This window comes from Giraffa tippelskirchi, chromosome 3, assembly GCF_054371585.1.
Source record: "Giraffa tippelskirchi isolate mGirTip1 chromosome 3, T2T-mGirTip1v1.2.pri, whole genome shotgun sequence".
Lineage (NCBI taxonomy): Eukaryota > Metazoa > Chordata > Mammalia > Artiodactyla > Giraffidae > Giraffa > Giraffa tippelskirchi.
The window spans coordinates 161,772,755-161,786,782 of NC_137277.1; the positions used below are offsets into that span (position 1 = coordinate 161,772,755).

General features: G+C 41.1%; 1 protein-coding gene and 1 non-coding gene across 8 annotated transcripts in view; one reads left to right on the forward strand and one right to left on the reverse strand.

Annotated features, from left to right (window-relative positions):
• Positions 1-216: 216 nt before the first annotated feature.
• On the forward strand, positions 217-339 carry LOC145544022 (small nucleolar RNA SNORA40). Its single transcript, XR_014081247.1, has one exon. It is a non-coding gene; the product is annotated as a small nucleolar RNA SNORA40 (small nucleolar RNA).
• A 5,249-nt stretch (positions 340-5,588) lies between these two features.
• The window catches only part of PECR (peroxisomal trans-2-enoyl-CoA reductase), a 40,753-nt gene continuing 32,313 nt past the window's right edge, over positions 5,589-14,028 (reverse strand). For 3 of the 7 annotated variants that reach the window (XM_081578203.1, XM_081578202.1, XM_081578200.1), the window contains 2 exons: positions 9,495-9,606; positions 5,589-6,408 (listed from right to left, as the gene is read on the reverse strand). In XM_081578203.1, coding sequence (XP_081434329.1) covers positions 6,323-6,408; positions 9,495-9,606 — 198 coding nt within the window. In that variant the 3' untranslated portion in view covers positions 5,589-6,322. Of the gene's footprint in view, positions 6,409-7,001; positions 7,319-9,494; positions 9,607-14,028 lie in introns of all 7 variants that reach the window. The other 4 variants (XR_014079096.1, XR_014079095.1, XR_014079097.1 and 1 more) reach the window with 2 other exon arrangements.

Sequence of the window (14,028 nt, forward strand, 5' to 3'; positions counted from 1 at the left end):
TTATTTCAATGAACAGCCACTTGGTGAAGTGGAACCCTTGTAAACTAGGAGTGGAGAAGCAATCCTAAGAGAGGAAACCACAGCTCAAGTGGAAGCTCTGCAGCCAGATCTTAGAAACCCAAAAAGGTGCTGCTCAGACAGGATGGTTGTTCCAGCATTCACCACAAGGGGACACTTTCGAGCCAAGCACCTGGTAGTGTTAAAAACAAATGGGATAGCACTTGTGTTTGTTTTCAATTTGTAGACAAAGACTTACAGAGAGGTGCAAAAAGAAATCCTCTTTTGCAACCCATAACTCATTGCTCAGTATGAGTTTTGATACAGATAAGAAGGAACATGACATGAATAGAGATTCAAATGATGGGGGTGTATTGGTGAACATAAAGTTTGCTTCCAGGACTATAGAGCTGATACACTTTCCTCATATCTTAAGCTTTTAAATTATCAGTTGTATTTAGTACTCTAATTTTAATGTTGACATGAAACAAAGATGGCCTCTTTTTGTAGGCTTTTATCTTAAGAACACAGTGTCTGATTTTTAAAAGGCTTTTAAAAGGGGAGTTTTGAAGTGTGTCTGTATTCCATTGGAAATCAAAGTATATATGTGTTAGTTACTCAGTTGTGTCTGACTCTTTGCAAGCCCATGGACTATAGCCTGTCAGGCTCTTATGTCCATGGAATTCTCCAAGCAAGAATACTGGAGTGGGTTGCCATTTCCTTCTCCAGGGCATCTTCCCAATCCAGGGATTGAACCCAGGTCTCTCACACTGCAGGCAGATTCTTTACCATCTGTTGTTGTTCAGTCACTCAGTCGTGTCCGACTCTTTGTAATAATAGGTTTTCACAACTATCATCAGTTCAGTTCAGTCGCTCAGTGATGTCCAACTATTTGCGACCCCATGGACTGCAGCATGCCAGGCTTCCCTGTCCTTCAACATCTCCTGGAGCTTGCTCAAACTCATGTCCACAGAGTTGGTGATGCCATCCAACCATCTTGTCCTTTGTCGTCCCCTTCTCCTCCTGCCTTCAATCTTTCCCAGCATCGAGGTCTTTTCTAATGAGTCAGCTCTTCACATCACGCAGCCAAAGTATTGGAGCTTCAGCCTCAGCATCAGTCCTTCCAATGACTATTCAGGATTGATTTTCTTTCGGATTGACTGGTTTGAGCTCCTTGCAGTCCAAGGGACTCTTAAGAGTCTTCTCCAACACCACAGTTCAAAAGCATCAATTCTTCGGTGCTCAGCCTTCTTTATGGTCCAACTCTCACATCCATACATGACTACTGGAAAAACCATAGCTTTAACTATGTGGACCTTTGTTGGCAAAGTAATGTCTCTGCTTTTTAATACTCTGACTAGGTTAGTCATAGCTTTTCTTCCAAGGAGCAAGCGTCTTTTAATTTCATGGTTGCAGTCACCACCTGCAGTGATTTTTACTGTCTGAGCCACTAGAAAATCAAAGAGACCCAACTAAAAGACTTGTGGACTGACATGACAGCTGTGGACTGAGCAAAACTTCTTTTGGAAAGGGCTGTCTTGACGTTTATGGATGTACTGCTTCTCAGCTCTGTGGAAATGTATCTAGGCCTTTTAAATAGCCTCTCCTTTGCCAGCGAGTGCTGAAACTTCGATGGAGAGACACTGCACAAGGGAAAGGGTTTTGCTTCCCAGTTCAGTGCTTCCTGTACTGCTGATTACCTGGCAGCCCCCAGTCAGCAATGCACTTGGGTCAGCAATAGCAGCAGCTGCCTTGGCACCCTAAAGGGCAAGTTTCAAGCGAATTCCAGAGGGCAGATTTCTAGCAAATTCCACCAGCAAAGCACCACAGATGACTAGTGACTTCTCAGCCATCCAGTGAACCAGAGCTATCCCCTCCCAACAGGGTCTGTCAGCCTTGGGTGAAAGGGTGGGAGAAGCTCTTCTCTTCCTATCAGCCCAGTCACAGCCAGTTCTTCTACTACTCCTGCATTCTTTAAAGTTCTGTTTACTTCCTACTAGCCAATCCTTTGCTGTGGTTAATGATTCTTTACATTAAACTTTCCCTGTTCAAATGACTGTGTGGTATTTGTGTCATGCCTTATAATGACAGATATCATTCCAGGTAAGTAAAAGAAAGTGAACGTGACTCAGTCATATCCGACTTTGTGACCCCATTGACAGGCTCCTCTGTCCATGAAATTCGCCAGGCAAGAATACTGGAGTGGGTAGTTGTTCCCTTTTCCAAGGGATCTTCCTGACCCGGGGATCAAACCAGGGTCTCCTGCATTACAGGTGGGTTCTTTACCAGCTGAGCTGCCAGGAAAGCCCTACCATTCCAGGTAAGAGTTTGATTTTCCTGTTCACAGGGACTCAGACACCACTCCTCTCTAGGACAAGGGTCCTCAATTCCCAGATCTAATGCCTGATGATCTGGGATGGAGCTGATGTAATAATAACAAAAATAAAGTGTACAAAAAATGTAACTCACTTGAAGCATCTGGAAATCATCTCTCCAACACACAGTCTGGAAAACTGTCTTCCATGAATCTGGTCCCTGAGGCCAAAAAGATTGAGGATCCCTGATCTAGGAGCTTATACAAGGTGGGATACACAGGTATGGAATCCTGTGCACCAATATCCAACCACGTGATCAGAGTGGGTCCCTGATCATGGAACCATTGATTGTATCATACCCTAGACTTCCAGAGAAAACCAGCCTCACAACAGGACTATAATAACCAAGACACAGCAGAAGTACCATCAACCATCTGAAAGGATGGGGCACCATCTTTCAGGATGCATGTCCTCATTGGCTTTGGGAACATGTTGGGAACCAAGGAGTGGAAGAGGTAGTGGCCCTACTTGCCATCACCCCCTAAGGCCCCCCATGGGACTTATCTCTGCGGTTCTGGACTCTGCAGTTTTGGAGATCCTAGTCCCAAAGGGGCAATTCTTGCCAAGGGAGACAGCCAGGTTCCATTGAACTGAAACTCAGATTCCAGGGCATTCTGGACTCCCTGTGACCAGGTACCAACCAATGAGAAAAGGCATTGCCATCACCAGCAGGAGGAATGACAGCTACTTTTATAGAGTGGGGACAGGGAGGAAGGGTACATGTGGAAGCAGGTGACCCCCTGAGCACCCCGATACCCTTTTGCCCCCCTGTGACTGTGACCTCACACATGTGGCAACTCTGGCTGTAACCCAAGGTGTTCCCTGCCCATTCTCTCTCCTTCCCTCTCCTACAGGTGTCAGACACCAGCATGGTCTGAAGGCTGTGGATGCCTTCTTGGGCTCCCTGCTCTTTATCCTCCATGGGCACATTCTGTACACATCTCATGCACGTTTTACTGTCTCGGCATCTTCTTCTCTGAGAACCTGAACTAACACAAGCCACGAACTAAAAGACCGGTGTGTGTGTGTGTGTATGTGTGTGAGAGAGAGAGAGAGACAGAGACAGAGACAGAGATGATAACATCCACAAAGGTCATCTTATCAACAACCTCTTTTGACATGAGTAACTATAGAAATGTCTTTTTTTTTTTTCCCCTTAGATGTCCTTTTCTTCCTTTCTTTCTTACATGCCTTTAGTACCATGACCTTATCCTTGTTAGCACTTAAAATAATGGAGAATTTTATGCTGGAGAGGGTGCAGAGGAAAGGGAACCCTCCTATCATGCTGGTGGGAATGTAAACCAGTACAGCCACTATGGAAAACAGTATAGAGGTTCCTTAAAAACTAAAAATAGAGTTGCCATATGATCCAACAATCCTACTCCTGGGCATATCTGGAAAAGAGGAAAACTCTAATTCAAAAAGATACATTCACTCCAATGTTCATAGCGGCACTATTTATAATAGCCAAGACATGGAGGCAACCTAAAGGTCTATTGACAGAGAAAATATGGTACATGTATACAATGGAATATTACTCAGTCATAAAAAGAGTGAAATAATGCCATTTGTAACAACACGGATAGACTTAGAGATTATCATACTGAGTGAAATGTCAGACAAAGACAAATATCACTTATATATGGAATCTTAATAATACAACTGAACCTATTTACAACACAGAAACAGACTCACAGACATAGAAAACAAATTTATGGTTAACAAAGTGGAAAGGGGGGATTAATTAGGAGTCTGGAATTAATAGATACACACTACTATTACAAAATAGATAAATAAGGACCCACTGTATAGTACAGGGAATTATATTCAGTGTCTTGTGATAACCTATAATGGAAAAGAATCTGAAAAAGAATATGTGTATGTGTGTGTGTGTGGGTGTGAGAATCACTTTGCTATAAACCTGAAACTAACACAACATTGTAAATCAACCACACTTCAATAAAAATAGGTAAATCAAAACTTAAAATTTATATTTCTGTATTTTATATATATGTATATATTTCTTTTTCACCACTGAACATCCAACTCCTACCATAATGTTGAGCACACAGAATGGACACCAAATTATTAGCTGAATGAATGAGTTCCATTCAGGAACATCCAGTCTACAGCAAAATTTACCAAGTACAGTCACAGAAGAACATTATCGACAAGACACTGTTATGACACACAGAAATCCTGAAGTGCAGACTTCTAATTCTAGAGCACAGACAATGATCAGCTGTACAGCAATGTTCGAACAAGAAGATCTAATAAGGAGTTGGAGCTAAGTTTAGTGCTACATAGGGCAGGCTCCATGCATTAAACTGAAATAAGCAAATTTCAACCTAGGGAGATATAAGGGGTCATCAACCATCATCAACAAGAGGTAATTTGAAAAGCAAGCCCTGTTTCTTTCATTTTCTGCACCAACCTGTGCTGGGGCCACCCTGCCCTCTAAGTCCACTTGTAATTCTTAGGAGCTATAATGTTATCACCTCCAGAAGGCTACTATTAAAATGTAGTCTAGGAGGAAAAGAAGATTTCTGCTACATACATAGCATGCACACAATGTTAAAGTGAGCTTGGGCTCACTCTCAAGGATGACCCTCCCCTGTTCACACCCAAGAGTGAGCACCTCCTTACATGTGGCACCCACAGCAGCTCATTAGCCTCATCCTGGTCCCGGACCTGCTTGGGATGCTGATAAAATTGCTGCTAAGTCACTTCAGTTGTGTCCAACTCTGTGCGACCCCATGAATGGCAGCTCACCAGGCTCCACCGTCCCTAGGATTCTCCAGGCAAGAATACTGGAGTGGGTTGCCATTTCCTTCTCCAGTGTATATTCTGCAATTTCTGCAGCCCACACTCGTCCTGCCCCACCCCGCTCAGGGTTTGGTCAATCATATGCTTTGAACTGAGTGTTACTGATAAAGAAACTACTTCACTTCAACAGGGAATAAGTCAATTTAAACAGGTTTCATTGATGAAGAGAAAAAAAATGAACATATACAGTTTGTAGATGACACTTCACAAATCAAGATCGATGGACAGAAAGGATCAACAGAAGGAAGAATACTGAATCCTAATACAGCTGCATAGATTTTAATTAAAAAAATTTTTGCATATAAAAGGAGAAACATGGAGACAGGGGAATACTTTGGCTAAGAAATCAAGACACATATCAAGCCAAGGACGGAAAAAAAATACCAATGATTTCATTTTTCTTTTTTATTAAGAGGGTTTGTACAAATATGACTTCATGAACAAACCACACATCAATAATTATATAAAGCTTTATTGATCCAAAAGTATTTGCCATCAAAAATGAGTCATTGTAAAAATCATAATGATGCCACAATTTAGATTTATTGTAACATTTACAATGAAATATTAGAACCTTCTGGGAGATCATAATACCACTATCATTAACTTGAAACTATCTCACTTTTCAAAGACCCTTCTTAGAATTAAAAGTATAATCATCAGTTCAGTTCAGTCCAGTCGCTCAGTCATGTCCGACTCTTTGCAACTCCATGAATCACAGCACGCCAGGCCTCCCTGTCCATCACCAACTCCCGGAGTTTACCCAAATTTATGTCGGTGATGCCATCCAGCCATCTCATCCTCTGTCGTCCCCTTCTCCTCCTGCCCTCAATCCTTCCCAGCATCAGGGTCTTTTCCAATGAGTCAACTCTTCGCATGAGGTGGCCAAAGTATTATGTTAATTTCCACTTCTAAAAATTTTTTTTGATCACGAGTTAATCATTGGTTGGCACTTAAAAATATATTTATTTCAGGAATAACTTTTCCATAGATGTAATTGATTAACATTAAAACATCAGAATGTGACTTTTCCATACAGATTATACGTTCCTGTAAAGCACAGAAGTGCATTGCTGGGATGGTAAGGCACTTGGGGACAAAGGACACTTCCATGTTTCTTTAGCTTACAGCTTGGCTTTATGGTTAGAAGACTCTTTTATGCTTTTGACAAGAGAAAGGTCCCCTGTTCCCTTGGGCCAGTTGTCATGATCTATTAAATGGAAAACATCAGGTCAGACATGAATCTATTAACCTCATTAGTTCTCTTAGATCTCACCAAATCCATTTGTCATTTTCCCTGGATCACCTCTTTTCTTGGCAAGAAAAAAAAAAAATCACTGGGACACATGGCAAAGGTTTTGGGAAAAACCTCAATGTGAATCCCATCTCTGCCACTTAGTAACTTTGTAGAAGTTACTTCTACAGGTTTGGAGAAGTTACTCTTGCTGAGCCTCAGTTTCCTCATCTATTAAGTAAGTGTTAGTCACTCACTTTGCGACACCATGGACTGTAGCCTGCCAGGCTCCTCCATGAAATTCTCCAGGCAAGAAAACTAGAGTGGTTTGCCATTCCCTTCTCCAGGGGATCTTCCTGATGCAGGGATCGAACACTGGTCTCCTGCGTTGCAGGTGGATTCTTAACCAGCTGATCCACCAGGGAAATCCCCATCTATTAGAGGGGATAACAGCATCTCTCTGTTAAAGCTGAGAGAGTCCATGTGATCCTGCATATAGCACTGGACATAACATAGACATTCAACCAATCTTACTTCCTTAATAACATTACCTTCTGAAACATGCTTACTTTGTACCAGACACTTAGAGTTGCTCCCTCGTGGAATCCAGTCTCCCGTCTCCTCTTTCCACTTAGAAAACCATGAGGTTCTGGAGAAGTGACCCTACTTGGATCACCGATTGATCTAAGTAAGTGCACTCTATTCCCCTTGCTGTAGTTACTGGTCAAGCATGGACACTTACATAAGCTAGTACCAAGCAGAGAGAATCTCAGAATTTGGTTAGAAATGCTGAGAAAAAGTCATCCCCTTCCCTCTGTCTCTGTCCAGATGGACGTGAACGAAGAAGCATGGAGCTTAAGGAGTGGCAGGCACCAGGAGAGTCCATCTTAAGATATGGCCAACATCATAGCAGCAAAAAGAGAGGGAAAAGGAAAAAAAATACCCTCGATGAAATCACTGAGCTGCAGAGTCAAGACTCACCTGTTAGTTGAGACAATAAATTCCTTCATTGCATGAGCCAGTCTGAGCTGTAGCTAAAAGCATTCTGTCTGATACAGTATCTTTAATGTGCATTAACTAATCTAATCCTCCCAACAGCTGATGAAATGAATACTATAAGGGACCTCACTTTATAGAAAAGAAAATGAAGGCATACAGAAATAAATTTCCTCAAGAACATCAGCTAATAAGGGTATAGCTTAGCTTTCATCCCAGGCATTGTCACTGCAGGACTGGCAATCTTAAAACTTCAGAAGGAAAGGCTGAATATTCCCTCTCATTATTTCAGAAGAGTATATTCTTAGAGGGAAGCCCAGGTGGCACAGTGGAAAAGAATCTGCCTGCCAAGGCAGGAGATGCAAGAGATGCAGGTTCCATCCCTGGGTCAGGAAAATGCCCTGGAGAAGAAATGGCAACCCAGTCCAGTTTTCTTGCCTGGGAAATCCCATGGACAGAGGAGCCTGGCAGGCTACAGTCCATGGGGTTGCAAAGAGTTGGACACAATTGATCGACCAAGCACGTACATATTCTTAAAAGATGGATGTGGCTGCTTTCTTCAAATACTTAAAAAATATTTTTTGTACTGATTAAAAAAAAAAACAGTGTTAGAATTACAAAAGAAAACTATTTCACTGGAGGCCTGGAGAAGCAGTCACCTAGAGAGTTTTTTTCCTCCTCTAAAAAGGAAAAGGGATGTACTTCGCTTTAACACACTGACTTAACTCCACTGGTGAGCGAAGTGGAAAGATTCTCCCTCCACCTTTGCTACTTTAAATACTATCAGGAAACAATATTGTATAACCCTGCAGGCATTTCTATGTTTCCAAACGAGATCCTTAAAGCCACAGAATCTCATACACGTTACTACAATGGTACTGTTAGCAAAAAATTATACTAGGGGGAAATTATGAGTAATATTATAGATCCAAACCAATCAACGATTAATGCAAAGAAGGGCTGAATCCTCAATGAGACTATTAGCACATGAAAGAGTAGGTTGAAAAGAGTAAGTCCTGAACAGGAAATTCAGGTACATATATGCTACATCAACTACATTTTAATTTTGTGCGTGTGCTCAGTCGTGTTTGACTCTTTGCAACCCCGTGGACTATATCCCACCAGGCTCCTCTGTCCGTGGGATCGTCAAGGCAGGAATACTGACGTGGGTTGCCACTTCCTACTCCAGGGGATCTTCCCGAACCAGGGATTGAACCCGTCTCCCGTGTCTCCTGCACTGGCAGGCAGATTCTTTATCACTGTGCCACCAGAGCAGCCCTTTAATTCGCTAGTAATCATTTAATCAACTATCTTTGGCAACAGTTTGGACACATTTGAATTTCATATCCTTTTCTACATTTTGGGAGTGATTAGCTTGGACATGCCTTGGTTCCATGAATGTGTTTTGTCATGTATGATGAAACTGCGATACTTGACTAATTTTTTAGGATCCTTTCAACTCCAAAGTTTGATGGTCTAGTCATAAGATATAAACACACACACACACACATTTGGATGCAATATCTACATTAGACTGAGATATACAAAACTGTTTTGTACATCAAAAATGAATGAATACAGCAAATTCTTGTGGTTTCCCTCAATCTATAACCCAAAGATACTGTAAAATAGCACCATACCACCCCTCCCCACCTAACAGGTCTGATTCTCCCCCTCATATACACAAGCCACTAACTGGATAAACAAAGAGAAGTCAAATATCAAAAGTATGGCACCTTCCTGCCTCTGTTCTTGTCTCTTTCTTGTACATATATACTCACCCTGAGAACATTTTTCAAGGTTAAAATTCCACTAGCCTATGCACATGCAAACAACTTTTTCAGTAGGTAAAGCTGTGTGCTATAATAAAGATATTTAGATATTTTCTGCACTAGGAATATTGCCTTTAAAAATCATATGATGACTATAAATATTTTGTACATTTTCTTGATTTTCAACACACACAAAAAAAAACCCTCTTATCTCTTAAGTACCTAGAGGAATTTTGAAAACCTGAACAGGAGAAGGCACAAAGTGAGGGACAGACTCATTTTGTGACCACTCACCTGGTACCTCAAATAACTGTGTGTACAGAGACTGGCCCCCATCCACATACACCAGCTGTCCAGTGACAAAGGAAGCAGCAGGAGACAGCAGGAAGCACACCAAGGAGGAGATCTGGAAACAGAAGCACACGCGTGCACACGAAAAATTAGATACTCCTCACTTTTAGCTGCTTTCCATTTCCGAGTAGGCACATCTGAAACTACAGAACTGTAACATGAAGCCTACAGCCTAGAATGCCAGGCTGGGTGTATTATAATCTGAAGGTACATAATAGATGCCTTTTTCCATCTGAGCATCATTAAAGCCAGGGATGTGACTAGGGTGAAGGCAAGATAAAAAGAGCCTTTTTTGTTGTTGTTCAGTCACTAAGTTGTGTTCGACTCTTTGCAATACCAGGGACTATAACACGCCAGGCTCCTTTGTTCTCCAGTGTGAAATGAGTCACACAATGTGTAGTTAAGGGACTTTCCCAGTGGTCCGGTGGTTAAGACTCCATGCTTCCACTGCAGGGGGCTTGGGGTTCAATCTCTGGTCAAGGAACTAGGATCCTGTATGCAGGGTCACATGGCCAAAAAAATTTTTTTAATCTTTTTTAAAATAAATAAGACAACATGAAGGAACCAAAAGTGAAAGCAGTGCTCAGTGTCTGCTCTCTCCCATCAAATAATTCAGTTCCTTCCATGATCCTCATTGTTTTCAGCACCATCACATGTCTTTTATAGTTTTCTCCCTGAAACAGTCACTGTGTCTATGTAACAATAAACTGGCATTCTAGCTTGTTTAGTCCATGGTCCTCGCAGGCCCAAAGCCCAGGATCTCAGAGTACAGGAGCTTTCTATGAGGGGGACTTCAGAATCCTGCTGCAGCCTTGAGAAATAGACAGGTGGTTGGCGAGTTCAGCAACAACCACTCCCAACACCAAAGAAAAAGATGGAAATATTTCACTGGACGTAAACGGAGTCTCACACAAGCCGAGTTTCTCAAAGGGTGATCTTAAGCTCCTACATTAGAATCCCTAGGGCTGCTTACTGAAACTCCAGAATTCTAAGATCCTACTTAAGATCATCTGGGTTGTCAACTCTGGGGTTGGAGCCCCAGAATCTTCCATTTTATCAGGCTGCCAAGCAGGGCTGAGACAAGGGTGAGACTAATGAAGTGCTTGCGATGCGGCAGTTAAGGAGGTGCTCGCTCTGGGGGGAGGTGGGGGGGTGGACCTGGCACCTCAGCAACACTGAAAGCAAGCGAGTCCTTAAATATTGTTTGTGCCTTGCTTGTCTCACCCCAGTCTGATCCCGTATGGAGCACTATAGCGGGTGTGTTCACAGGGCTATGCCTCTTTGAGGCCCTGAGACCTGAGAGAAGGCAGGCATAGCCTTCCCTCCACCCTTGTGTCCCCAGCAGGCAGTACAGGACTACACTGTCCAAAAAGGAGGCCACTAACCATACGACACAACCAAAACATTTCTACACAGCTAGTCTGAATTGAGAGGCACTGTAAGTATAAAATCACACAACAGATTCAGAAGACTTTTTCTTCTTGGAAAAGAAAAATGTAAGACTCTCATTAATAACTGTTAAAATGATAATGTTTTAGGTATACTAAGTTAAATAAGATTTATTTTTAAAACTAATTTCACCTCTTTTTAAAACTAATTTCACCTCTTTTAAAAATGTTTCTTAATGTGGCTATTACAAAGTTTAAGATTACGTATGTGACTATTATCACATTGCTATTGGATAGAGTTGGTGTGGAATTAATTTAAAAGTTCCCACATTCCTGGGAAAGGGCTGATGGGGCCTGGGAACAAGTAACAATCAGAACTGGCTTTACCCTGTGTAATCAATCAATGACAACTCACCCTGTGAACACTGTTTTGCTAATCAACCAGTCAGTGAAATTCCTTGACCCTGTAAGTTAGCCAATCAGGAAGACTCATGCCAATAAGTTCCTTTCTGAGTGTCAGCCAAACAACGACCCTCTCATTCAAGTAACCCTGACCTCTGGAAATCTGCAAATCTCTAAAACCGTACTTCCCCCAAGGAAAAAAAGAAAACTCAATAGTCTACTCTGAGAGACTGTGCCTGACCAGGAATAAATGTGCTTTAGTACTGAGTTCTGTTTCAAATATGGTGGCCTCATCCTTTGACAGCGTTTAGCATAAAATAACTACTTACTGTTTACAGAGTGAAGGAATCTCTTTGCATCTCTCCCCCTCAAATAAAGGGATTTTAGGAAAAGACAAGAACCTTTGTCTCTTGCATCTCCTGCATTGGTAGATGGATTCTTGACCACTAGACCACCTGGGAAGCCCACATGACTTATGTATGGCTTCAGGCAAATTACTGAACGTCACTGGCTCTTGGTTTCCTGATTTGTAAAATTAGTATAGAGTACAAGTACAAGCCATGTGAGGGGTCTGCCAAGTGCCGCATTCTGTCTCCAAGAGATGTGGAGGGACATCGTAGGAGCTCTGGCAGTTCCTTTTAAAACTACAGCTACATTGACCCTCCTAACTCAATCCCAATAACCATTACTTAAAATAAGACAACTCATTGATAAGCAGTTCTGAACAGTCCACCAATAGCCTATTGTCAAAGCTCAGCCCCAAAAGTGACATTAGTGATTAGCTGTTATCAGAGGATTTTGATAACATGACCTGGAGATGCTAGGACCCTATGAGACAGAGACTGAAACTCTCTCCTTACTCTGTAGCTAATTGCAATCCATCGTCTCACCTTCCCAGTTAGTCACAGCATGGTCGGCAAAACCCTGGGCATACCTAAGATCTTCTCAGGGGATCTATGAAGTCACAACTGTTCTATAACAATACTGAGTCCTTATCTGTCTTTTTCACTGTGTTGACATTTGTACTAATGGTGCCAAAGCAATGATGGGAAAAATGCCTGGAGCCTCAGCACAAGTCATGGCAGGAAAACAAATATGAAGCATCATACTAACAGTCACAATATTTTTCACCAGCAAGTACTCCTTGGAGTGGGAGGGGAGAGTCTGTTTCACTTTCAAATGTCCTTGATGAGCACTAAAATTATTAATCATATTAATCTCGACTACTGGGTACACATCTTTTTAATATCCTGTGTGATGAAGTGGGAATTACACCTTCAGGTCTTGTGCTGTATATAGAAGTATAAAGGCTGTCTCAAGGAAAAGAACATGTGCTTGAGCTGCAAACCAAACTAGTCATTTTTTTCACAAACCATTTTTTTTTGGTTTTTGCTTAAGAGAATGACTAACAAACTACAGTTATTCACACTTGGGTATCTGGCAGACAATCTTCCAAAAATGAACCAAGTGAGACTGCCACTTCAAGCAGCTGAAAACAACTGACAGCATTTGTTGTCAATGATAAGATTTGAGCTTTCAAGTAAAAACTAGAATTTTGGAAAAGTTGCATCAGTACATGTCACCATGACCTTGACAGTTTCCCAATACTTAAAGAGTTTTTGGAAGAGATCAGTGGTGACATTAATAAATGTGATCATCTGGTATTGTATCTTGAATTGTGTATCAACATTCAGAAGATGTCTATAACTCAGTGAATCAATATTTTCCGAAAGACCAACGTTCAATGTTACAAAATCATCTATGCATGAAAGAGTCAGTAAAAGTACAAGGAATACTAAGGAATTTTAATGTAGTGGAATACAAAAAGTTCACTGAATGGCTTCAGATTCCACATTGCAATTGATCTTTAAGAAACTGCCATTTGTTAAGATTGGCTATTAAATATATATATATATATATATATATATATACACACACACACTGAGGTCAATTTTCTTATGTATTTTAAGCATTGACTAACACCTTATGGTTGTTGACACTGGAAAATAATACTCTGTATAGGCTCAACTACCTGTTGTTTGACTGTGCTAAGACCTCAGATGGCCAGAGTTGCACACAGATTTTTAAAAATTCAAAGGTATGACACCATAGTTATGTGTGCACATGAGTTGATTAGTCATTAGTCCAACAAGATGTCTTGTTTAGTGAGGAAAAACTGGGAGATTTTATGAAACATAAATTTATATTTATGAAACATAAATATATATTTATATAAAAATACATATAAGATCTCAATGTGTAACAACAGGGTCCAATTAAATATACTATGTTACATCCTTAGCAAGTTGCAGAATAGAACATACAGTAAAATCTCATTTTTGTAAAAATGTCAGTAAACAGAAATATCTTAAAAAGTAAGAACTAGATGCCAGATACTGTTCAGTTCTAGAAACCACCACATGCTACGGGCCCAAAGCAAGAAGAGAGGCATGTTTATGGATGAGTTGTGGATTTCTCAAAACTTGGGATTAAGGAAAGTCGTTGGTTGTGATAAGTATGGTGACTAGAGTTGATCTGACTTAGTGCAATTTGTACAAATAACATTTCGTTCTAAGTAATTATGTAATAGTCATATTTTGTACTCATGCATGAAGTAAATGATACAATTATGTAATAGTCATACTTTGTCCTCATGCATGAAGTAAATGATATGATTATATACAGAA